Genomic DNA, 27,393 nt, shown 5'->3' with positions numbered 1-27,393 from the left:
TGGGGGGAACTCCACACCGTCTTCCACGATGGCTGCACCCATTTCCACTCCTCCCAAGGATGCACAAGGATTTTCTTTAATCCACATCCTTGCCGATGCTTGACATTTTTTGTCTTCTTCATAATAGCCATTCTAACAGGTGTGAGGTGGTATTTCACTGTGGTTTTGATTTGCTTTTGATTAGTGATGTTCAGTATCTTTTCATGTTTACCTATTGTCAAGGTCCATATCCTTAATCACATCTGCATAGCTCCCTTGCCATGTAAGTAGCAGACTCCCACACTCTGAGGCCCAGGACACCATGTCTCTGGGGGCCACTATAGTGTCTACCACAAAGAGAAAAGGGAAAGCCCTTATCAAGGTCTCTAAGATTCTATGTGATCCGAGCCTCCATTACCTCTGATCGCTTTTCCTACTAGTCTTCCCCTGCTCATGCAACCCTAGCTTCCTTGAACACACAACTCCTGCCTTTGTCCTTTTTGCTCCCTCTGGCTGAAGCTCTTCCCCAGATTCATCTAGAAATCTCATCCCTGTCAAGTCTTTGCTCAAATCTCACCTTCTTAATGAGGTCTACCATGAGTGCCAGTGTTTGTTTTTTTTTACCCCATATAACACCTATCACCCTTTAGGAGTATATGAAGTAGGCTGTATACTGTCATCCTGATTATTTAACATACGCAGAGTACATTATGAGAAACGCTGGGCTGGATGAAGCACAAGCTGGAATCAAGATTGCCAGGAGAAATATCAATAACCTCAAATATGCAGATGACACCACTCTTATGGCAGAAAACGAAGAGGAACTAAAGAGCCTCTTGAGGACAGTGCAAGAGGAGAGTGAAAAAGTTGGCTTAAAACTCAACATTCAGAAAATGAAGATCATGGCATCTGGTCCCATCACTTCATGGCAAATAGATGGGAAACAATGGAAACAGTGACAGACTTTATCTTTTGGGGCTCCAAAATCACTGCAGATGGTGACTGAGCCATGAAATTAAAAAAGACACTTGCTCCTTGGAAGGAAAGTTATAACCAACCTAGACAGCATATACAAAAGCAGAGACATTACTTTGCCAACAAACGTCCATCTAATCAAAGCTATGGTTTTTCCAGTAGTCACGTATGGATGTGAGAGTTGGACTATAAAGAAAGCTGAGTGCCAAAGAATTGATGCTTTTGAACTGTGGTGTTGGAGAAGACTTTTGAGAGTCCCTTGGACTGCAAGGAGATCCAACCAGTCCATCCTAAAGGAAATCAGTCCTGAATGTTCATTGGCAAGACTGATCCTGAAGCTGAAACTCCAATACTTTGGCCACCTGATACAAAGAACTGACTCACTGGAAAAGAGCGTGATGCTGGGAAACATTGAAGGCAGGAGAAGGGGGATGACCAAGGATGAGATGGTTGGATGGCATCACCAACTTGATGGACATGAGTTTGAATAAGCTCTGGGAGTTGGTGATGGACAGGGAAGCCTGGCGTGCTGCAGTCCATGGGGTTGCAGAGTCAGACACACTGAGCAACTGAACTGTAACTTATTTACTATGATTATTTCCTGTTGTCTCTTTCCGCTAGAGTATTAGTTCCACAAAAGCATCTTTATCCCTACTGATTAAACACGTTGTTGTTTAGTTGCTGAGACGTGTCCAGCTCAACCCCCTCTTCTTGCGACCCCCTGGACTGTAGCCCACCCAACTCCTCTGTCCACAGAATTTCCCAGGCAAGAATGCTGGGAACAGGTTGCCATTTCCTACTCCAGGAGATCTTCCCCACCCAGGGATAAAACCTGCAACTCCTGTGCCACTGGGGAAGCCCTGTAGTAGACACTGGGAGCTCAATAAGTATTACTTGAATTGGTAGTTGAATGAAGTTTTCCAAATATTGACGGATGGATGGGATTACATGTACATGTTCTATGTTCTTTATGTAGGTTAAGTGAACTGCCATAGAGCTGCCTGAAATAATGAATTATCTCTTGATCCTAACCAATTTATCCTTTTTAAACCAATGACATTACTCAGTGTTTTCATATTTTAATTCATTAAGATCAATATTTCTTTTATTCTGGCTCAAAAGAAAATTCTGGGAAAAAATGATTTATTTATAACTGTCCATTCCCTTTAAAAAATACTTTTGATCTTTTGTGATAAAAGATACAGTAAGACTAACACCAAGTACACAAAAAACAAACAAAAAAGGCAAAAAGAAACAAAGATGTAAAAAACTTGTCATTAGTTCCAAAAGCTTGAATACAGCAATGCCTTTTTACCTCAGGTTTACTCTAAAACTTTTTCATTTTGGACACTTCCAACAGTCACCACAAGGTGGAGGCACATCCCCAGTTTGAGTTAAACATTTTTCTGAAGTAATAGGAACATGAATGGATGTTTTCAAAAATAAAAAAATCTAACCAGTTAAATTCCACTTGAAATTACACTTCAAAAACTACTTATGCAAGACTTAGCTACTTACAAGAAACAGCCAGGAAGAGACAGACGGCTTAAATTTATAAAAGTATCTTTACTGATTCATCAATAACCTGATCATTTAAGATATGACCCAAAGGCTCCAAAAACACTTGTTTCACTGACACACCTCAGAAAAAGGTTTTGAGTCTCTTCCTAGTGTCAGGGTCTCTGCTCCAGCATACACTGCCCTGAGAGTTCGCAAACTGCAGAATCTGGGAGCTAAACCATCCACATGTGTCCTCTGGGCAAGAGATGCCTTTGTGTCCCCCAAATTTCCCTCTGCCTTAATGAATGAATGAATGAATGAAAGCCACTCAGTCGTGTCCGACTCTTTGAGACCCCATGGACTACAGAATTCATGGAATTCTCCAGGCCAGAATACCGGAGTGGGTAGCCTTTCCCTTCTCCAGGGGATCTTCCCAACCCAGGGATCGAACCAAGGTCTTTCTCCACTGCAGGCGGATTCTTTACCAGCTGAGCCACAAGGGAAGCCTAACCCTAGATAATAAGTGCTGGCACAAACAGAATGTAGAACATTTAAATGAAGAATTTACCAAACTTTAATGATGTTTAAATATTCACAATTAAATGTGTGCAGTGATTTATGCTGAGTTGATGCTTCATATATTGTAAATTCTTAAGAAACTTTATAAGACTAAAAATAACTCATGTATAGTTTTTAATACTTTCTTTTTAAATATTCTATTACATAATAGCTTCTTTTACATCCACCAATTGGAATCTAGGACATTCGTTAAAACACTTCTCATCTCCAATGCATCTTAAATGATTTAAAAATCAAATAATCTTAAGTTTTAAAGAAAATACACTATAATTCCACAACACTGTACTCTAAAGAATCTGAGTTTCTGTCCAATTGCTATCACTATATATCTATGTGATTTTAGGCAAGACTTGTGTAATGTGTTCTTACCTTCTGCTTCAACTGCTCCATAACCTACCTCCCTTAAGCTTAGTAGCTTGAAACAACCACCATTTACTCTTATATCTCACGATCTTGTGAATTCAGGAACTCATACAAGTCTTGGATGGGTAATTCTCCTGTTTCACGATATGAATGGGCTCCTGGTGATTCTGAGCTGGCAGCTAGGCTATGCTAAGAGTCTGTGACACCCTCACTGACATACTTAGTGCCTTGTCAACAGAAGGATTTGTTGAGAGCTAAGTCCCTCTCCCATTCCATGCAGTCTCAGGCCCTTTCCATAGCTCTCCCACGGGATAATGGGTCTTCCCACCTGGGAGATCAGGAGTTCAAGAGACCAAGGTAGAAGTTGCTGATCTTCTAGTAGGCTAGTTCTGGGCCTGGCATACCATCACTTACACTGTATTATATCAGTTAAACACATACACACACACACACACACAGGAAGGAGAACTAGATTCTGTGGCTCAATAGGGAAGAATGTCAAAAATTTGCAGCCATCTTTAATCCATCACATACTCATTTTTTTAATGAGACTAATTAGCAAGCATATTAACTATTAATAGTTAATGTTTAACGGATGCATAGTGCATGCCAGATGCTATTCTAAGTGATTTACATGTAAATCACATTTAATCTTAACAATCCAATGATGAAGATACTATCATCATTTTATACATGATGAGGCTGAGGCACAAAAAATGTTAAGTAACTTATCCAAGGTTATATAGTTATCAGACAGACATAGGAGTTAAAAATAGTCTCACTCCAAAATCTATGCTTTTAATCACTATAAAAAGCAAATTCCAATAACTTTAAACACTACCTTTTAATTAACCAGCTAGTATTATAGTAATTTGAACTGTATAAGCTATCAGCATTTTTACTGAAATTAATATAAGAACACTGAGTCAAGAAAATGAGTATTAGACCAAGATAGTCAGATACCCACTTTGGAAAGCTATTTAAAAATGTCAGAGGTATTATTTTCACCTTACATCATTACATTACTTTTTAACAACCTAGTAAAATTTTAAGCTAAAATAATTTTGGTTCAACTTATTTACTAACGTGAGGTGAACTTCCAAAGCTGAGTCTCTGAGTCACAATAACTACACTTTTGCTTCATTAACATCCAGAAGTCGTACAAGCTTACTAAGAACTTTAACTTCAATCAGATTTCTACATCACATAGAAATCTCAACCCTTTTCAAGTCTGACTGAACCTACAATGTACTAGTGTATTTTATGCTTAGTCTTTTCCTACATATTGAGATTTTTAAAAAATGTTTGGAAAGTACTTGAGGTTTAAGAGTATTTATATTTAAGGTTAACTGTGTAAATCACAGGAGTGTCTTCATGCCCTAAATCACATAGCTATTGCCAACCAATTCACAGGATACTAGAGAAACAGAGACTCACTTTTCTCCCTAGTGTCATAACATGAACGTGTCTAGAACTATGAACAGAAGGAAAGAAGTATGTGGAGCATTTGCCATTTAAGTTACTCTGGACATTTGAGACACAGATGAGCTAGAAAACAGAAAACTGAAAAGGAAAAAAAGAAAAAGTCAAAACACCATGTCATCTAGCTCAAGATTTGTCAATGGCCATAACATTTCTTCTACATGCAAGTTAGAAGATAAGAAAGCTGTACATCAAACTTAAACTTTTGGTTTAAAAATCACAATGCAACCGAACAGTTTGTTTTTTTCTAGTATTCTATTTTTTCTATTATTCTTTCTTCATAGTGTGGGAAAAGATGACGGGGGTGGAGAACCAATAAAGGTAGTTAGACTAAAGAAGTGTAAACAAGGGTAAACTCTGGGTGTGTGTGTGCATGCTCAGTCACATCTGACTCTTTGCAACTCTATGGACTGTAGCCCCCAAGTCTCCTCTGTCCATGGAATTTTCCAGGCAAGAATACTAGAGTGGGTTGCCGTTTCCTACTCCGGGGATCTTCCTGGGCCAGGGGTGAAACCGTGTCTCTTGCTCCTGCATTGGCAAAAGGTCTCTTTACCACTGTGCCACCTGGGAAGCCCCTGCTTTGGGTGAACAAGAGTGAAAATGGCAAGGGAGTAGAGGGAACGCTAAATAACCTAATCATCTTCAATCTCAGGGGAAAAACATCCAAGTCCTATGCCTTACTGTTGCTCAATATCCAGCAACTAGCATAATGAATAAGACAAAATAACACTTAGTAAACATTTGATAAATGAATGGTAAGAACATTAAAAGAGTTAAGATCAGGTAGCAACAGGAAAGATGGAAGGGAAAGTGTCCTTAGTTTTACAACACTTTATGAAACCTAATTAAGACATTTTGGGGAAAAAGGAAAAAACATTTCAGAAAGGAATGAGGGGATTTAACTGCAAACTTTGAAGCTACAGATTACTATCTTTTTAACCAAAATTGATTTCTTTGCAGAACTTAAGCTCCTAAACACATTTCTACATTTCTTCACTCTTATTGTCAAAAAATAGTAATAAAACCATTCCCTTCATGGATCACTGCCTTGTCGTGGCAAAGGGGGGGTTTGTGTAACTCAATGAAGCTATGAGCCATGCCATGCAGAGTCAGCCAAGACAGATCATAGTGGAGAGTTCTCACACAGAAGAACTGTACAAAAAAGGTCTTGATGACCCAGATAACCATGATGGTGTGATCACTGACCTAGAGCCAGACATCGTGGAGTGTGAAGTCAAGTGGACCTTAGGAAGCATCACGACCAGTAAAGCTAGTGGAGGTGACAGAATTCCAGCTGAGTTATTTAAAATACTAAAAGATGATGCTATTAAAGTGCTGCACTGAATATGTGAGCAAATTTGGAAAACACAGCAGTGGTCACAGGGCTGGAGAAGGTCAGTTTTCATCCCAATTCTAAAGAAGGGCACGGCTAAAGAATGTTCAAACTACCAGACAACTGCACTCACTTCCCATGGTAAGGTTATGCTCAAAATCCTTCAAGCTAGGCTTCAGCAGTACTTGAATCAAGAATGTCCAGGTGTATAAGCTGGGTTTAGAAGAAGGCAGAGGAGCCAGAGATCAAATTGTCAACATTTGCTGGATCATAGAGAAAGCACGGGAATTTCAGAAAAACATTTGCTTCATTGACTATATGAAAGCCTTTGCCTGTGTGGATCACAACAAACTGTGTAAAATTCTTAAAGAGATGGGAATACCAGACCATCTTACCTGTCCCCAGAGAAACCTGTATGCAAACAAGTAGCAAAGTAAGAACCTTACATCCAACAACTGACTGGTTCAAAACCGGGAAAGGAGTACAACAAGGCTGTATACTGTCACCCTGTTTACTTAAACTTATACGCAGAGTACATCACGCGAAATGCTGGGCCAGATGAGTTACAAGCTGGAATCAAGACTGCCAGGAGAAATAATAACCTCAGATATGCAAATAATACCACTCTAATGGCAAAGCGAAGAATTAAAGAGCCTCTTGATGAGGGTGAAGGAGAGTGAAAAAACTGGCTTAAAACTCAACATTTAACAATCTAAAGTCATGGCATCTGGTTCCTTCACTTCATGGCAAACAGATGGGGAAAAAGTGGAAGCAGTGACAGACTTCTCTTCTACGGCTCCAAAATCACTGTGGATGAAATCGCTGCAGCCATGAAATTAGAAGACGCTCGCTTCTTGGAAGGAAGACTATGACAAACCTAGACAGCGTATTAAAAAGCAAAGACACCACTCTATTGACAAAGGTCCGTACAGCCAAAGTTATGATTTTTCCAGCAGTCACGTACAGATGTGAGAGTTGGACCATGAAGAAGGCTGACTGCCAAAGAATTGATGCTTTCGAATTGTGGTGCAGGTGAAGACTCTGGAGAGTCACTTGGACAGCATGGGGATCAAACCAGTCAATCCTAAAGGAAATCAACCCTGAATACTAACTGGAAGGCCTGATGCTGAAGCTGAAGCACCAACACTTTGGCAACCTGATGCGCCAACAGCCAACTCACTGGAAAAGACCCTATTGCTGGAAAAGACCAAAGGCAAAAAGAGAAGATGAGATGGCTGGACAGCATCACTGATTCAATGGACAGGAACTCAGGCAAACTCTGGGATATGGTGAGGGAGAGGAAAGACTGGTGTGCTGCAGTCAATGGGGTCACAAGAAGGTGGACACGACTTACAGACTAAACAACAATAAAACCACAGTTCATCTGTAAAAACACCCAACAATTCTGCACACATACACATACTCATATATGTCATCTATTTCCTGGCTCTCTTTAAATAAATGATGTGATATATACGAAGATAGGTCAGAAGACAATACTGGGTAAAAAGAACAAACTCAAACATAGCAAACAAATATTTTTAGTTAGAAAGCAAACTTCATGCTCCACAGAGGTCTATGAAAATAAAATGCCCTCTCAAAACAAAAATCTACAGCCCTTTTACAAAAATGTAACTCAATATAAATCCAGAAGTTTTAATGGGAGAAGTATCCAGTTCTACCTTGAATAACTGAGTTCTGTATGTAATGAAACAGGATATAAAACAATCCTATTTTAAGTTGGAAAAGATTTTTAAAGTTTCAGATAAAATGTACTTTATAATAAATGTAATGATAAATGATTTTCATCCATCCCAGTATATTCTTTAGTATCACTTCATCTCAGAGAATTAAACAAGTCTTCACAGTTCAGTTCAGTTCAGTTATGTCCAACTCTTTGCAAGCCCATGAATCACAGCACGCCAGGCCTCCCTGTCCATCACCAACTCCTGGAGTTCACTCAAACTCATGTCCATCAAGTTGGTGATGCCATCCAGCCATCTCATCCTCTGTCGTCCCCTTCTCCTCCTGCCCCCAATCCTCCCAGCATCAGGGTCTTTTCCAATGAGTCAACTCTTCGCATGAGGTGGACAAAGTACTGGAGTTTCAGCTTCAGCATCAGTCCTTCCAATGAACACCCAGGACTGATCTCCTTTAGGATGGACTGGTTGGATCTCCTTGTAGTCCAAGGGACTCTCAAGAGTCTTCTCCAACACCACATTTCAAAAGCATCAATTCTTCGGCACTCAGCTTTCTTCACAGTCCAACTCTCACATCCATATGTGACCACTGGAAAAACCACAGCCTTGACTAGACGGACCTTTATTAGCAAAGTAATATCTCTGCTTTTCAATATACTATCTAGGTTGGTCATAACTTTTCTTCCAAGGAGTAAGCATCTGTTAATTTCATGGCTGCAATCACTATCTGCAGTGATTTTGGAGCCCAAAAAAAGAGTCTGACACTGTTTCCACTGTTTCCCCATCTATTTCCCATGAAGTGACGGGACCAGATCTTAGTTTTCTGAATGTTGAGCTTTAAGCCAACTTTTTCACTCTCCTCTTTCACTTTCATCAAGAGGCTTTTTAGTTCCTCTTCATTTTCTGCCATAAGGGTGGTGTCTTCACAGTAGTTTGCTGCAATTTAAAAAGGGTACCAAAACCTTCCACACAATGTGTTATTTTAGTTACTCTTTATATAAAGAAATATGCAGACTACCTAGATACATGTTCTGTGGTGAAATATTATGTCAATTAAAACCTCCTTTTTACACAGTGCCAGCTTGACGTTTTCACTGGCCAAGGAGGATAATTTGAGTAACACAATGTCTGCAAGCAATTCAAACAATGAATTAAAAAAAAAAAAAAAACTTAAAGCCATACGTACATAGTGATACAAAGCGATAAAAAAAAAACTTTGTTTTTTTAACTCAGAACAGCAGTGGAGGTTTCCAGGGTACCAAAAATTACTCTGAAAACTGATAAAGGAAACAAATTAAATATTTATCCTGGCATCCTGACATGAATGTATTTCATGATAACCAAACAGCCCTAATGGATGGCCCAAAGTCATTCCATATGAAAAGAATTACAGCTAACAAATGCAATAGGAATGAAAGAAAAGCATCATTTTACAAACCTTAATGAAATAACTGGTTCATACAAGTATCATTAATGCATGCTTTTTAAAATGTTATATAAAAAGTTAATGGCGACCTTTCCAACGATAGTGTCTGGCTTTTGCCCACGTGCCCAATGACCAACCTCAGGATTATTAAAAGTGGGACAACCAGAACTAAATGTCCCCTGGTTTAACATAAAGTATCCCATACTACCATCAAGTATTCTTGCTCAAAAAAACGAGATCAGAATCTAATTAACCTTCCCTAGGTACAACTTCCAGAGAAAGCAATGGCACCCCACTCCAGTACTTTTGCCTGGAAAATCCCATGGACGGAGGAGCCTGGTTGGCTGCAGTCCATGGGGTCGCTAGAGTCGGACACGACTGAGCACCTTCACTTTCACTTTTCACTTTCATGCATTGGAGAAGGAAATGGCAACCCACTCCACTGTTCTTGCCTGGAGAATCCCAGGGACGGGGAAGCCTGGTGGGCAGCCGTCTATGGGGTCACACAGAGTCGGACACGACTGAAGCGACTTAGGAGCAGCAGATACAACTTCTAGGATATGGGACAAATGATAGAATAAGTAAAACAAAAAAACTACTGATCAAATTCTGTCTGTGGGACTCTATAGAGGCAACTCACATGGTACCTTGAACAAGTCAAGGTGTACTGAACAGTGGAGAAGAGCAAGGAAACTCTAATTTAAACTTCAAGACACTCCAAAGACAAAACCAAATACACTGTGTAGACGTGGTCTCAATAGTGACTCAAACCAACCAACTGTAAAATTCAAACAAATTTTTGAAACAACTGGAAAACTTTTTTAAAGGACTAGATATTAGAACTTAAGAAATTATTCTTCTTTTAGGTGAGATACTGACATGGTAATTACATATGGAAATATTCTTTCTTTGATATAACCTCAAGTATTTAAAATCACATCTCAGATATACTTTAAACAAAAAGAGTGAGAGATTAAACTAGCATGGCAAAATAGTAGTGGTTACGTGGTTATCAAAGCTGGATTACAGGCAGATGAAGGTTCCTGACATATTTTCTCTATTTCTGCAAAGACTTCAAACTTTTTGTACTAATTAATAAATCACTCTCAAAAACTGCTCAATACATATAATTGACAAGTTTATTATCAAGAAACTTCAGGTTTTTTAAAAGATTGCATTGGCTTTACAAGACTGAAAGATGATCACCCAGGACAGGACAATATAAACAAGGATAATTAAAATATTAAATACTATCTAAATTAATAAAAGACCCTAATTCAAACTGTTAATTATAATCTTTGTGTCTTGTTAGAAGCAGCTGTACAGTTACCCTTCATGAAATTCACCTCACCAACTTATGAAGACTACAAAGGCTCACTACAAACTCAATTATATAATTTACAGTAATCAATGAGTTTTTGCAGTTAATCACACACTATCACCAAAAGCCCCAAATCTTCTATACAAGGGTTTGTTTCTTTAAAATGTATCTCAAGCATCTTTTAAAGTGCGAGCTACAATTTGCTATATTCTTAAAGAAAAAAGCTTCCAAAGGAAGTATGAGACAGCTATACAACGCTGTCGAGAGTGGTTATATAACTAACCGAAGAATCCCAGCAGCACCCTGCGAACTCTGTTTTAGTGTGGCAGTCTTCTCCTTTGTAGTTGGCGTCTCAGCTCTTCCTACACTACCAGCCGAACATGTATTCCATTGCTTTGGATACAAGACTTTCATCTTTTTTTGGTGTTTGTCTGTCAGAAATCACCTATCAAAAAAACACACATATGTAAAATTGTATGGTTATGGTTTTAGTGTCAGAGTCCATTCTAGAGTTAACAGCTAATTTTAAACTACCAAACACTAAAATGGATTTGTAGCACTGAATTGTATAATTAAAGATTAAAACACAGGCTTAGTTAGAAGATCCATATGCTTTTAAGAATGGCAAAATTATACTCCTTTGGCAAAGCAAGGTGCATCTGCTGCCCAATTAGTAAAATGAACAAACACTAAAGCGACAGGAGATGAGGACTTTAAAATGATGATTAAAAGAAAAAAAACTAAAAGGAAAAATTAAGCCAGTTCTAGAATGATTCCCAAATTTCAAGAGAAGTCCAACTGCTCTATTAAAGTGTCTTATTTGCTGTCTTAGGACTTGTCTCTGTAACTGGGCAAGTTTAGAACCCCTGGCTAATTAAGCAGGAGATAATTATATACTGAATGAGAATCATAATATTTCTAGTATTCTTCAATAAACATAATGAACTTTTCCTTTAAGCTTTTTTGAAATGGTTAAATTTTGAAATGGGAGCTAGGCAATGTTTTCTTTTGATCACCAAAACTACTTCCAATCTAAGGTTTGTGATACCTTAGATTTAGTTATCAACTAATAGAGTTTTAACATTCTCTCACGCCAGAGATGTCCACAAGAAACTTTTTATGTACGCAAACGTAACTTAGAAAAAACTAAAATAACAACTCTCAAAATGTTTTTTAAAATGATAAAGATTTTTTTTTGAAAATTCAAGATAAATTTCCACTGGCCAAAACTGTAATTTGTAAAATAGAAAATTTTAAAACACAAAGTTTATTGGTTTCATCAAGGTAATCAACTTCAATAGGAAATATTTAATGGCATTTAATTGCATACAAATCAACCCAACGAAAAAGTTAAACAAACACACTATGCACTGCAGCCTTTAAAGTATGTTCTTTATCCAATCCTTAAAATACCTGATAGTCACTAGTAGAAGCTTTGTACGCTGTAGCCAGAGGTCTCATGGTAGAAATCCGAGGAGCACTTCCAGGCTGGGTTGGTGTACCTAAGGTTTTGATTGGTGGTGTGAAGGCGAGAGATGGAGATGACAAAGCACACCTGTCACTGTTTTCCATGACGCTCTGGAGAAAGAAAGAACGTCTGTTTACTAACATAATACATCTTATCCACTATTACATCCAAACAAAACATCATTAAAAGAAGCATACTTTATTTGATCTAATTCACCTTTCAAATAGTTTTAGACTTGATAAAACAATACCTGCTTCTTAGCTAGCATGAAATCTAATGCTCAAACAGAAATCTCACTTGAATGACCTCAAATATCTACTATCAACTCTCAAGAGTAAGACTCTCCTAACAAACACTATGGAGAAGGCAATGGCACCCCACTCCAGTACTTTTGCCTGGAAAATCCCATGGACGGAGGAGCCTGGTTGGCTGCAGTCCATGGGGTCGCTAAGAGTCAGACACGACTGAGCGCCTTCACTTTCACTTTTCACTTTCATGCATTGGAGAAGGAAATGGCAACCCACTCCAGTGTTCTTGCCTGGAGAATCCCAGGGAAGGGGGAGCCTGGTGGGCTGCCGTCTATGGGGTCGCACAGAGTCAGACACGACTGAAGCGACTTAGCAGCAGCAGCAGCAACAAACACTATGAAATCAGGAAGAAAGACAAGAGAATTTTGGGGGAAGTTGAGATGGGTAGGGGATCAAAGTCCAGTGCTATTTTATACCCAGTAACCCCAAATTTTCCTCCAGCCTCTACGATGATCTGTTACAGCACAATGTAATAATTAAACAACTACTCAGCAATCCTAGATTATAATAACAGGAGCCATGTCTAATTCATGCACTAATGTACATATATAAGTATCAAGCACAGTGCCTGGTAGGTAGAAGTTCACATATATTAAAGAATGATCATGATTTTACAAGAAAATCATGATCTTTTTACAAAGAAAAGTTTAAAGTGTATTCAGTTTATTTAAAAGTATATAAATATATGTCTGTTTGTGTATATGTGAGTCACTCAGTCACATCCAACTCAGTGTAACTCCATGGACTACAGCCCACCAAGCTCCTCTGTCCATGGAATTCTCCAGGCAAGAATACAAGAGTGGGTAGCCTTTCCCTTCTCCGGGGGCATCTTTCTGACCCAGAGATCGAACCTGGATCTCCTGCACTGAAGACAGATTCTTTACTAACTGAGCCATGAGGGAAGCCCCATATAAACATTTAGTATTATTTAAATATTTTAAAACAGAAATGACTAATAAAAGAGCTTCACCTTACAACAGCCAAGACATGGAAGCAACCTAAACATCCATTGACAGAGGAATGGATAGAGATGTGACATATATATACAATGAAGTATTACTCAGCCATTAAAAATGATGAAATAATGCCATTTACAGCAACACAGACACCTCTTGAGATTGTCATACTAAGTAAGTCACATAGAGAAAGATAAATATCATATGGTATCACCTATAAATGGAATTTTAAAAGATACAAATGAACTTAGAAAACAGAAAGATACTCACAGACTTAGAGAATCAACTTATGGTTGCTGGGATAAGGATGGGCAGAAGGGATCGTTACGGGGACTGACATAACCACAATGATATATTTAAAATGGACAATCAACATGGACGGACCTACTATATAACATAGGGAACGCCGCTCAATATTATGTAACAATGTAAATGTGGAAAGAATTTGAAAAAGAACAAACACATGTTTATGTATAACTGAACCACTTTGCTGTATACCTGAAACTATCACAATATTGTTAATCAACTATATTTCAATATAAAACAAAAAGTTAGGAACTCCCCTGGTGGCTCAGTGGCTACACTCTGCACTGCAAATGCAGAAGACTCAGGTTCACTCTCTGGTGTGGCAACTAGATCCCACGTGCTGCAACCAAGACTTGGAACAGCCAAATAAATAAAGACATTTTTTATGAAGTTTTAAAAAATATACATGTAAATAAATCTATTTGATATTACATTAAAAAAAAACTTCAGTCTTTCAAAAGGTAACCCTCAGTTACCGTTCAACGGCTTCCCTGGTGGCTCAGAGGTTCAAGTGTCTGCCTCCAATGCAGGAGACCCGGGTTCAATCCCTGGGTTGGAAGATCCCCTGGAGAAGGAAATGGCAACCCACTCCAGTATTCTTGCCTGGAGAATCCCATGGACGGAGGAGCCTGGTGGGCTACAGTCCACGGGTTCGCAAAGAGTCGGACACAACTGAGCGACTTCACTTTCACTTTTCACCATTCCTATGGAATAGTTCATTCTGAAATAGCACCACTCCTTTAAAGTACTTGAATCTGACATTGCTTTGCACAAAAAAGGGAATGGGTTAAAAGACATAGAATGTAGGCCTCACCTTAACAACCCTGGGTAAGTTACCTAAGACCTCTTGACTACCTACAGAGTGAAGGGGTTAGGATATATTATGTCTAGAATATTGTGACTAAATATCTTTGACTTATCATCAAAGAGTGCTATAACATCATCCATCACATTTTCAAAAACTAAGCAAAAGCAGTACAGTGAAGCAAAGTGACCCACCACCAATGTTAGTACTTAGTTCTGTGTTCTTCAGATAAATTAAGCTGTTTTCCTTACATCAGCAATAACTTACTTTATCTATACATGGTTTTACACCAATCATGATAGATTCTCCAAAAATCCTTCCATCTTTGCTTAAGGCTTTCCGGGCTTGCAGTTTAGATTGATAACGAATATGCATCCAATTTCCTGTGTTAGACATCTGCAAAAAATGAAGTTTTCTCTTAAATTAAAATATAAAGTATATAAAATTCAAATTTTCTATTAGAAAACAGAAACATACAAAAATAAATCTGCTTCTACTTTTTATCTGATGCCCTGTAAAAAGCTGTATACTAGAATTCAACAAAAATTCTAAACAATTTCAGTATCTCTCATTCTTAAATCTCTTATATAAAGAATATGTGGCAAATATTCTCTACAAGCAAAGTAATTCTCAAAAGATAACTGTTTCTTACAAAAAGGTCTTATCTACACTTGCTATGAAATTTTTTTTAAACTGTATTCATCGATTTGATTTTTTTGTAGGAATTAAACAAGTCAATCTGTAGCAACAAAGAAAAGATTTGTTATTTATAATTTACTGTGCAAGGTAATTTAAAGAAAAAAAAAGCTCTCTGTAAAACTAAAGAAACTCTTAAGAACTCAAAGTTAGAAATATCCTTTCGTTTACCCCAATAAAACAAGCTCAATTTGGAAAATTTGTCATAATCTTTTTTAAGAGACTGTTAACTATTTTTAAAAGAGGGGAAGCCTGAAACTCTCATTTATCTTCTCTATCTCTTTTTATCAAATACTATGCAACTTCCAGCCTGTCAGACTCCAACAGATATATCCTTTGAAAATTTTAAAAAAGAAAGAAAAACTTTTAAGACATTTAGCAGCAAATTCACAGGTTATCTTTCCTCAGCTTAAATCTTGAACTGAAAAGAATTAAGACTTACCACATGTTTTAAGATATTCCCATATTGTGCAAATTGTAATAATATATAGGAAGCAGATGCCTGAGGAAACCTGGGGAAAAAAACTTGCCCAATCAACATCAATAATGACGAATGCACATTAACTTACAAGCGTTTCAAGATAAACTCCCCCCAGCTGTCTAGTACATTAATAAGAGACCCTTGATCATTCTGCTTTCCTCTATTATTAGTTAAATCTATTCATTTGCCCATCACCCAAAAGCAAATTATGTTAAAATTAGTTCTGACTCAGCTACTTTTTTCCATCCCCAAATTCCACCCCTGAAATGTCTAAAATCCAAGTCACAGTTCTGCATATAACTTCCTTTACGTGGGTATGTGTATGTGCATACATGCTTGTTGCGGGGGGGTGGAGATATACTACTATGGTTATTATAGAGCAAAGAACTTTACATTATACAGTCATATCGATATATATATTGAGCACCACCTGAAAACTCAAAAATGTGTTCCTGAAACAAAAACTCAGAACCAGAATCAATGGTAAACAATCAACTAAAAAGATGGCTACCAAAATTTTAAATGGCCTTATCTCTGTATGGAAAATTCTAAGTGATTTTTACTTTCTTCTTCATAAAGTGCTGAATGCCTTGACTAACACAATGAGATATAACTTTGATAGTTCAAATAATACAGCTATTTTCAACTTGAAAAACTGGAGTTTCCTTAACCAATAACTTCAGTTATCTGGAGCTTGAATTAGAAACTTAAAGGAAAAAATGTGAGTCATAAAAATAAATAAGAAACTTCACATATTAAAATCTATGTGACTAAAATACTGCATTCAAGATTGGAAATTTATTTTATGTTATGTAAGTTTGGATATAAGGTTTCTAACTCCAAAGAAAACAACAAAAAAGTCAGGGTGACTGCAAAGCAGGACTAAAAAATATCAAAACCAGAGAAATAATGTCTGCACTTGAGGGAGGCACTTGAGAAATAAAACATAAATCTAAGAGTCTAGGACCACTCTGAGGAGAAACAGTCCAATATTCTGTCAAAGAATCACCCTACTCAAGAGGGAGGGGAAAAATGTATACTTATGGCTGATTCACCCATTGTACGGCAGAAACAAACCCAACACTGTTAAGAAACCGTCCTCCAATTAAATTTTTTTAAAAAATCATTACCCTAAAACAATAAATGTTATTTCATGATGACCCTGAGTCAGGAGGAAAAAGTCAAATTATCAAAGGAAGAACATATATAATGTATTTTAGCTGTACTTTTTAGCTGCACTTCCCTATAACCAAAAGATGATATTTTATCCCTTAAAAGAAAATGTTTCTGTTCTTGCAATTAAATTCATAAGCAGGGTTACTAAAATATAAAAGCAACAGAAAATATATGGGTGGGAAAGGATAAGTCTTAAAAATGAAGGACTTACAGAAGTATAATACTTCAATTACTTTACCCAACTACTGAGAAAGCTTAAAAGTGACACCATTACTACTAAACTTGAAGAAGACACTTGAGTGGACAGATACATTCAAAAACAGACAGATAAGCACTTCATGAGAGAATACAAAAATTTAAACACAAACACAGAAAAAAAAAAGCAGCAGCAGTCAGCCCAGTGGCTATGGACGTAGGGCTGAGTGTGGGCTTTCTGGAGAACAAGGAAAAGCAATATGACCCTGCTTTTTACCTAAACAGAATCAGCAACAACAACTCTCTCTGGAAGGTGACACAAAACACAGGTGGCAGTAACTACCTCACAAGGAGAAAAACTGTAGCTGTTGGGGAAAAGGTAAAGAAGGAAAACTTCACTCTAATCTTACACATCCCTCTGAATTTAAATAAATTGACTAAAGTACACTAATACTTACTGTGTGCACTGTTCTTCCTTCAAGCTCTTATGTTTTTGTATTTTTCACCCCAAAACTAAGTATAGTAATTAAGGTTCAGCAACAGTATGACATCACACTTTCAGAAATGAACCTTATGTAGTACTGTATAAACAATCACAGCCTGAAAATAAGAAACCTGGGTTTTTGCTGAAGCTTTACTGATAATTAGATATAAAGTCTCTGAGTAAATCACTTAATCTGTCTACCCCTTCAGTTTTTCATCTGTTCGTGATGCAGTATGATTTCTAAGATGCCTTAAAGTGCTTTTTTTGGATCTAAAAACCTATTCAAATGCATCCAGGACTGTCATGCACAGTTTCTATTAACGTTCGGTATTCTAGAATTAGTAAGTACCAATCCTGTGACATAGTATGCATATATATACAAATACAATTCAACTTGTTAGTTCAAAACTGGTAAAGTCCAATATAAACACAGACACAATTTCAACAAAGGAAGGGGCTTTCTAAGTCTAGTGGTTCAACCCGCTTCCAATATTCAGCAAATATGCTGAAGAGAAAATAATTTAAGAAAAGACAAACAGAAAAATGATGGAAAAACTATTAAAAATCAAAAAGCAATACACATGCTGAAATGTCAAGGGCTTCCCTTGTGGCTCAGGTGGTAAAGAACCTGCCTGCAATGCGGGAGACCTGGGTTCGATGCCTGGGTTGGGAAGATCCCCCGGAGAAGGGAAAGAAATGTCAAGAGAAGAAGAGAAGAAATGTCAAGGTGATATATATTGATGTCTGCAACTTGCCCTGAAATGTACCAACAATAACAAAAAAGATGAATTTAGGTGAATCTAGGTAGATAAATGAGTATCTGCTGTGCAACTATTTTAGTTTTTTTAAATATACTTGATAATATTCATCAGAAAACATTGTTGTTTTAAAGGTAAATTATCTAGAAACCTTACCCGAACACAGTCACCCAAGTGTCATCAAGGTGATCTTCAGATGTCAGAGAATCTCCTTGAGTATAAAAAGGATCCAACTGGGCAGGAGATAACGTTGTCTTTCGGGGTTGACCAATGTTTGCAGGACTAAACACACTTTGCCCTATATTAGTATATTTAGTAAGTTAGTTACCAATATAAACATTTTGGTTTATTTTAAATTAAAGTTTTTGTTTTAAATGGAAAAGTATATTAAAAGTTGGCAATTCCATAAATAATTCAAAATATACGCTGTACCCAAATCATAATTATTCTGAAGGAGATCAGCCCTGGGATTTCTTTGGAAGGAATGATGCTAAAGATGAAACTCCAGTACTTTGGCCACCTCATGTGAAGAGTTGACTCATTGGGAAAGACTCTGATGCTGGGAGGGATTGGGGGCAGGAGGAGAAGGGGACGACAGAGGATGAGATGGCTGGATGGCATCACTGACTCGATGGACATGAGTCTGGGTGAACCCCGGGAGTTGGTGATGGACAGGGAGGCCTGGCATGCTGTGATTCATGGGGTCGCAAAGAGTTGGACATGACTGAGCGACTGAACTGAACAGTTCAGATACAATGAGAGGAAACCATTAAAATTTGAGTGTAACTTATGACTTTGCAAATTTATTTTTTATTACAAATTTCTAAATGTTTTATTAATTTCCAGTTAAACCTACACCAGAAGGATCTCCAGTCAACCTCAAGGACTTCTGTTGGACTCATCTTCCAAACCCACCACTTTCATTATGGCACCTCTGCCTTAAAAATACTCAATTACTTCTCATTAGACAGTACAAAATCCAAACACCTTGGTCTCCACAATATCAGTTCAGTTCAGTTCAGTCGTTCAGTCATATCTGCTCAGTGACCCCATGAAGGAGGTATGCTAGGCCTCCCTGTCTATCACCAACTCCTGGAGTCCACCCAAACCCATGTCCATCGAGTCAGTAATGCCATCCAACCATCTCATCCTCTGACATCCCCTTCTCCTCCTGCCCTCAATCTTTCCCAGCATCAGGGTCTTTTCCAATGAGTCAGCTCTTTGCATCAAGTGGCCAAAGTATTGGAGTTTCAGCTTCAACATCAGTCCTTCCAATGAACACCCAGGACCGATTTCCCTTAGGATGGACTGGTTGGAGCTCCTTGCGGTCCAAGGGACTCTCAAAAGTCTTCTCCAACACCACAATTCAAAAGGATCAATATACTTCCAACCTTATTTTTCCAGTGTGCTCCTAAATAGTACTACCCTAGTCCCTAAGATGTGAATGCAGTTTTCTCTTATTCAGGATATTTCTATCTGAAATGTCTGATTCTATTTTTTCTTTTCTTATCCTTCAACAACTACAATTAATGAGTGCTTCATGTCCAACATGTCAAGCTAAACACTTTACATGTTCATTTTATTTCAGAAGCTCTGTCCTATTAAGACCACTTATTTCTGAGAAGCAGAGACTTTAAATGTACACTAAGGATCATTCCAGGTATTAAAGATAAAAAAAGTGACCAAGTTAGACCAAAGGGAGGGAAAAAAATCTCTAACAGTGCTTAATTTCTCATGGAAGAGAAACAAGCAAATACCTAGTATGTTAGAAAACAAAATCCTGTAAGAAAAAAATCATAATGCAGAGGAGAGTGATAAGGAATATATATGCAGATACATATTCCAAAATACATAAGGAACTCATACAATTCAACAGCAAAAAGCAAACAAAACAAAACCAATCCAATTAAAAAAAAAAATGGAAAGAGGAACTCAACAGACATTTTCCCAAAGACATACAAATGTCCACAGGTACAAAGACAGGTGCTCAATATCACTAATCATTAGGAAAATGCAAATCAAAACCAGAATGAGATATCTCATGGCTATTCATCAATGGCTATCATTTAAAAAAAAAGAGAGATAAGGATAAGGACTTGGAGAAAAGGGAATCCTTATACACTGCTGGTGGGAATACAAGTTGGTACACACACTATGAAAAACAGTATAGAGGGTTCTCAAAAAAATTAAAAATAGAGCTACATATAATCCAACAATCCCACTTCTGAGCATATAGCCCAGGAAAATGAAAGCAGGATCTCAGATATCTACACTCCCACGTTCACTGAAGCACTATTCACAACAGCCAAGATACGGATACAAAATAAAGGTCCATCAGTAGATAGATGGATAAAGATGCGCTCCGTAAGTCCAACGAAATGTCAGTCAGCCATTTAAAAGAACGAAGTCCTGCCATTTGCGACAATATGGATGGACCTTGAGTGCGTGACATTCAAGATGGTAAGTGAAAGAAGTCAGACCAATACTGTATCACCCCATTTATATGGGAGTGTAATAGCGCAGAACTCACAGCAGTGGTTACCAGGGACTTGGGGATAGGGGATAAGGGGAGTTGTTCTGGTCAAAGGGTACAGTTGAATAAGCTCTGGGGATTTAAGTACAGCATGCTGATTATCACTAATAATACCAGATTACATACTTAAAAGCTGCTAAGAGAATAGAGTTTTCTCACCACAAAAAAAAAAGAAAAAGAAACGGTAATTAAGTAATATGATGAAAAGTGTCAGTGAACACTAGGATCATTTTGTAATATATCAGTGTAGCAAATCAGCACATAGTATACAATTAAACTTGACTGTCAATTATAGCTCAATAATTCTGTAATGTTAGTTTCCCTCTATTATATTATATCCATCAATTAACCTGTAACAGTAGACTTAAACATTACTTCAAGAATCAAATGGAACATTAGATAGATAAGAACTCACAAAAGTTAACTATTTTAACAAGATATAAATTCAATACTATGAATGATGTACTTGGTACAATTATTATTTTGCATCAACAGCACAAACATATTCAGAGTCAAATCTAAAATAAAAGACTTCCAAGAATGATCTCCATTCTCTTGCCTCCAAGCAGTATCAAACCAAAACTACAGCCTCAACAGAATTAAAAGTCAAAGGCATCAATAAAGTAAAAACTGCAATGTAACAATGTGATTTAACTAAAGAGGAAAAATATGACCATTTACAAATTTCAAAGTTCTTAATTCTTTATGCCATGCAACATGAATTCCCTTACATCATCTGGACTCAAGTTTAGCAACCAGAATTAATCTAATTTAACACATTAATATAGCCTTTCCTTATGGAAAAAAGTAAATAATTTCAGATCACCTCAGATCTGCTAGGCTAATTAAGAAATCTATTTAATCAAAACACTATCCTAGCCCCTACTAGAAAATAAGAGATGCTCAAAACTGATTTTCTTATGTTCAGTTGTCAAGAAATCAGGCTAAAAACAATTTAGCAACCAGAAACTTTACAAATATTTAAATATTTTTACAACAGTAATCAAGCAAAAGAAGGTATGGAACAGTTATTATTAACTCTAGAGAAAACAAAAGGATATCCAAGAAGGACATGGAATTCTAGTATATTACATGGTTCAGTCTACAGATGTGCCTAATTTTAAAATTAAATTCATGCTTAAGAGAGACAATACAAAGTAAATAACTTAAAGAATGTTAAACTGCAGAGGATGCTAAAATACATTTGGTAACTTTTCTTTTTCCTAGCAATTATTCTTTTCTTCATCATCACAGAGGCATTTAATAGGTATAAAATATTTCTAAAATAAGCCTGATTTAAAATGAGACACCCTACTTTAATAAGTGAGCTAATCAACCTACCAACTTTCCTGCTAGGAAATACAGAGAAGCACACAGACAGACAGTGCGCTCAGTCGTGTCCGAGTCTTGCAACGCCATGGACTGGAGCCTGCCAGGCTCCTCTGTCCATGGGATTCTTCCGGCAAGAATACTGGAGTGGGTTGCCATTTCCTTCTCCAGGGGATATTTCCGACCCGGGAATCGAACCCAGGTCTCCAGCATTGCAGGCAGATTCTTTACCGACTGGGGAGGGGGGTTGGTATAAGAACAAGAAAGCAAATAGAACAGGGTCAAAGAGTGGAATGATTAAGATTAATGGGGGCTCTAACTGGATCCATTTTGCCATGGCTCCCTGGCCCTCGCAGGCTCTCAACAATCACATGAGATTTTAGGAATGCACCACACAGAATTGATTAGTGAAAGGATATACCACATAGAACTGATTTGTTAAATATCACCCCTCCCTTACCCTCTGCCTCCAACATACTCCCTAGAGTACTACAGGCAGGGAAGACCTAAATAAACTATTGGGAGGAATCCCTAACACTTTTCCAGAGTAGAAAACAAAAGATAACCTTAAATAAGTTTAGTTTTTATTACAAAGACATGGCTTTAACACAATAAAAGAGATGGTAAAAAGGCATTTTAGTATAAAATCTAAAGCCAATTCAAAAATTTTATGTCCTGTATTACCATTAAGAAGGTACAATTTAGCTTTGCTATATCATGTAATAACCTTCAAGGAAGAAATTAAATGAAGGATAAAATAAGACAACCATTATGACCTTTAAAAATAAAACAAATCAAAATTAAGTCTCAAATAAGCAATCTAATTTTTGCCCCATCAACTACTCTGAAAAACATAAATCACTTATACATAATCTAAAACTATGTACATAACTTTAGCATAATTGCCCCCCACCTTGTTACTGTTTCATTGGTCCAGTAATTTTACTTCCTTTCAATCAGACTTCTGGTACCTGCAAGCAATGCTTTATAAAATGAAAAAGTGTGCTTATCAAACCACATCAAATTGTGTCTCCCTTGGTAAATCATTACTCAAACAGTCTTAAGATCAGACTGGAAGTGGAAGGCAAAAGAACTTATTACCTTTTATGAAAATGTCTTCAATTAAAGACCAGATTCCATTATTTCAAAACAGACCACTAACCTAAATGAAAGTAAGAGACAGAAAGAGTGGGAAATTTTAAATAGATACATGGGATATGAAACTTGGGAGAAAAAGAGGTCCCTGGCAGTGCTGTTACCTTCTTCGCATGAAACAATGTAGCACAACATATAAAAAGAATTTGGTCTCAGTCCAAAGAGATGTTTGGCCTTTCCAGGTTCCTGGGAGATAACCCCTATACCCCAGGAAATTTCCCCAGCCAGGAGAGTGTTTCTGTTATTTGTGGAAGGCCCCTCAACCTCAAGTGAGCCTGACAGTTCATGCTAACAAGGTGACTTTTAGTGAAGTAGGTCATGCCATAATGACCACCCATAAAGACCATTCACGTTAAAGGTCACCTCTGGGCAGAAGAAGGGATGGAGATTGAGTTTAGCCACTTGATCGACGATGCAATCATTTTTATGTGATGAAACTCCAATGGAAACTCAAGGCATGGAGGCTCCGTGAGCTTCCCTGCTTGCCAATACTCTGGGCATAGTGCATGTGTCAACGCCAAGAGGATAACACGTCACGGCTCTTGCTTGGAACAGTCCCAGACTTCAGCCTACGTAGCTCTTTCTTTAGAAGGTTCTCATCTGTATCTTTTCTATAATAAAACTAACTGTAAGTATTGCACTTTCAGTGGATCCTCAATCTGTCTAGTGAATTATCAGACCTTAGAGTGGGCTTGGGAAAGCCTGAATTTGCAGCCAGCAAGTCTGAAATGAAAGTGGCCCTGGGGACCCCTAAACTTACAGTCGGCACCTGAAGATACAGCAGTCTTGCAGGGACTGTATGCTCAGACTTGCAGTTTGACAAACGCATTGTACCCGGATGACTATAACAATATCCAAAATAGTACAACGAACTGAACACCAGTATTCATCTCCAGCATTTGTCAGGTACCTAATGACAATCACTCTGGGAAGTCCAAGCTTTTGGAGACCACAGAAGGTGTGAAACAGACTCCTGGTTGAAATCAAGGAAAACTAGTTTAAGAGAGTATATAATAAGGGATGAAAAGGCAAGGCCTTCCTCATCTTGTGCAGCTACTCCACCCCCAAAACACCAAGGTGTTAGTCCCCAAGGAAAAGAAACGTCAATACCTCAGGACTATGGCACCCCACTCCAGTACACTTGCCTGGAAAATCCCAGGGATGGGGGAGCCTGGTCGGCTGCCGTCTATGGGGTCGCACAGAGTTGGACATGACTGCAGTGACTTAGCAGCAGCAGCAGCAGGTGGGTCCCAGTCACAGTGGAGAATAACTATATAGGAGACTAAGCGAAAATCTGCATATTGAAAAGAAGACTTCTCCCTTTCTACATTCAGAACAGCAGCTTAGACATTAATACCGAATATTAAAGAATTTTTCTTTGGGAAATTTAAGAGAAAGGACCTATATATACTGAAATCAGATATTTTTCCAACAAAAATTTATCTAACTGTCCAATGCTCCTATAGCAAAGCCCAAAAAGAGGCAGAATAACCTCTCTCCACTAATTTCCCCCTTCCTACCATTGTCAACACACACACACACAGACTCCAAGTAGCTATTTAGTGCCTCATTCAATATATATGCCTTCACTAAGAAAAGGTATAAGAGTAAAAAAAAAAAAGAAAAAGGAGAGAGGGAAAAAAAAAAGATCTAGAAGGAAACAGACAGTATGAACAGGAATAAAAGTCCAAGGTGAACTTCACTGGTAAGTTATTTTAACCATGAAACAAGACAGGATGCTACATTTTAAATACTTTAAGAGAACAGCAGCAAAAAAGATCATTGAATATTAAAATAGCAAAATAAATTATTAGATGCACTGGAAATTGAGATTATGGACATCTTTCAGAAAGTATAATACAGATATACAAGACACTCTAACATAGAAAAAGTAGAAATTTAGAAATCTCTGCAGCACTCACACACAGAAGAAATTCCAGAGAGATAGAGAACACAGAAAACAGTGGGAAAGCTATTATCAAATATAAGGAAGTTTGCCAAAACCCAGGCTAAGTGTCTTGATTTAAAGGATCCACCAACTCCCCAGAAAGATAAAGTCCCAGACCAGGGCAGATTTGTGAAACTGAAAACACTAACCATACAGAGACCTTAAATTTTTTGAAACCAAGCCCCTACAACAGCTTAGGAACCATCACTGTGTCTGACTTCTGCAGAACACTGGAAGCCAGAAGACAAAGGAATGATGCCTCCAAAATTCCAATCTAGAACTCTATACTTGGCCAAACAAGCAACCCACTTACAAGGAAGGTAAAAAGCATTTCAAACTCAAGGTCTTAAAGTTTATTTCCCATGTAAGTTTTCCTAGAAAGGTACTCAAATATGTCCTTCACCAAAATGAGAAAATAAACTAAGAAAACATGTTAACTAGGAAAAATAGAGCAACTCTAGAAACTTGCTAAGGCAAATCCTGAGATAAGAGCTGTACACCAAGCTAATATAGGAAACAGCCAGAAGAGAAGCTGAGAATTAGACGTTCTCAGTTTAAAACAAACAAAAATGAAACTATGAGCATTTTTAAAAAGACACAGCATTAGAACAGTTGCTTAAAGGAAGCAAATGGCACATAGAAAATTAGACAAATGGAAAAAAGAAACATTATGAAAAATTAAAATTTTACAGGAAGGATAAATTATAATATACTACTTGATGCAACACTAAACAGCACTTATATAATCATAGTAATATAAAACACTGACAAAGGAATAAAGTTTGATATATTTCAATTATATTCAGATAATGCAGGGGAGATAATTATCAATTACCTTAAGATAAATATAGCAACTTTAAAAATGAAAATCAAGAATTAGCAATATAATTATATACAGCCAACTAAGTAATGGCCCTCCAGGATGGCTACATCCTAATCCCCAGAACGTGTGAATGTTACTTTACATAGCAAAAGAGATTATGCATTTAGGATTAAGGATCCTGAGATGGGAAGACTATGGAAGATTATTCAGGCGGACCCCCAATACATCCCGCAGTATCCTCACAAGAGATGTGATGTGATGATGGAAAAAGACTGGAGTGATACGGTACACTTTTAAGTTGAAAGAAGGGACCACAATCCAAAGAACATAGGTAACCACCAGAAACTGGAAAACACAAAACCAAAAAGCAGGGGAATGGATCCTCTCTAGGGCCTCCAGAAGGTAACCAGTCTTACCAACACCTTGACTGTAGCTCAATGAAACTGACTTTGGACTTCTGACTTCTAGAACTACAAGAAAATAAATCCAAACTGTTTTAAGTCACTGAACTTGTGGTAATATGTCATAGTGACAACAGATAGCTAATACAGCAACTTATTCAGGTAAGGGAAGCTAAATTCCAAAAGGAATAGCTCTAAGATCTGGACAGGCTAGTTCTGGAGGAATAAAGCTAAAGACTGCAGCATTTCATTATAGTACTGCATCTAAGTACTATGTGCTATTTTTAAACAATCTGCAATTATTACTTTGACTAAAACATAAGATATTACCCCACTAAAATTAGAGACCAATCAATGGTACTATGGCTACTTTGCCATGAAACTAAATAAATTTTGGTGATTAATTTAAAAAGTTAATGCCACAGGCAGAAAAATGGTCCCCCAAAGAGGTCTGTGTCCTAATACCCAGGAGTTGTGAATATGTTACATTTACATGGTAAAGAGAAATTAAGGATGCTATGGAATTAAGATTGCTAATCATCTCATCTTACACAAGAAGATTATGCTGGACTAATAGAATGAACCCAACAGAATCACAAAGGTCCTTAAATTACAAGGGGAAACAAATGATGTGAAATAAAGGCTCAACTAACCACTGCAGGCTTTGAAGTTGGTAAGAATGCATGAGCCAAGAAATATGGGCAGTTCTAAAAGCTGGAAAAGACAAGAAAACAAGATTCTCCCCTAGCACCTCCACAAAAGAATGGAGTCCTATTAATACTCTGACTTTAGCCCACTAAGACCTATTCCAGACTTCTGACTTCCAGAATTTTAAAGTAATAAATGAGTTATTTGAAACCACTATAATCTGTGTCAGCAGCAATAAGAAACTAATATAATCTAGATTAAGGCT

General features: G+C 37.5%; 1 protein-coding gene across 3 annotated transcripts in view; it reads right to left on the bottom strand.

Annotated features, from left to right (window-relative positions):
- Window positions 1-10,458: 10,458 nt before the first annotated feature.
- The window catches only part of NUP35 (nucleoporin 35), a 38,831-nt gene continuing 21,896 nt past the window's right edge, over window positions 10,459-27,393 (bottom strand). For 2 of the 3 annotated variants that reach the window (XM_086361622.1, XM_086361611.1), the window contains 5 exons: window positions 18,448-18,589; window positions 15,640-15,709; window positions 14,769-14,897; window positions 12,072-12,236; window positions 10,459-11,103 (listed from right to left, as the gene is read on the bottom strand). In XM_086361622.1, the coding sequence (XP_086217748.1) occupies window positions 11,026-11,103; window positions 12,072-12,236; window positions 14,769-14,897; window positions 15,640-15,709; window positions 18,448-18,589 (584 nt within the window). In that variant the 3' untranslated portion in view covers window positions 10,459-11,025. Of the gene's footprint in view, window positions 11,104-12,071; window positions 12,769-14,768; window positions 14,898-15,639; window positions 15,710-18,447; window positions 18,590-27,393 lie in introns of those variants that run through there. The other variant, XM_086361633.1, reaches the window with a different exon arrangement.

The sequence above is a fragment of the Bos grunniens genome, chromosome 2, assembly GCF_055505025.1.
Source record: "Bos grunniens cultivar Pamir isolate PY7600 chromosome 2, Bosgru_T2T1.0, whole genome shotgun sequence".
NCBI lineage: Eukaryota > Metazoa > Chordata > Mammalia > Artiodactyla > Bovidae > Bos > Bos grunniens.
The sequence above is the reverse complement of the archived record's forward strand: the minus strand, read 5'-3'. Positions and strand labels throughout refer to the sequence as shown.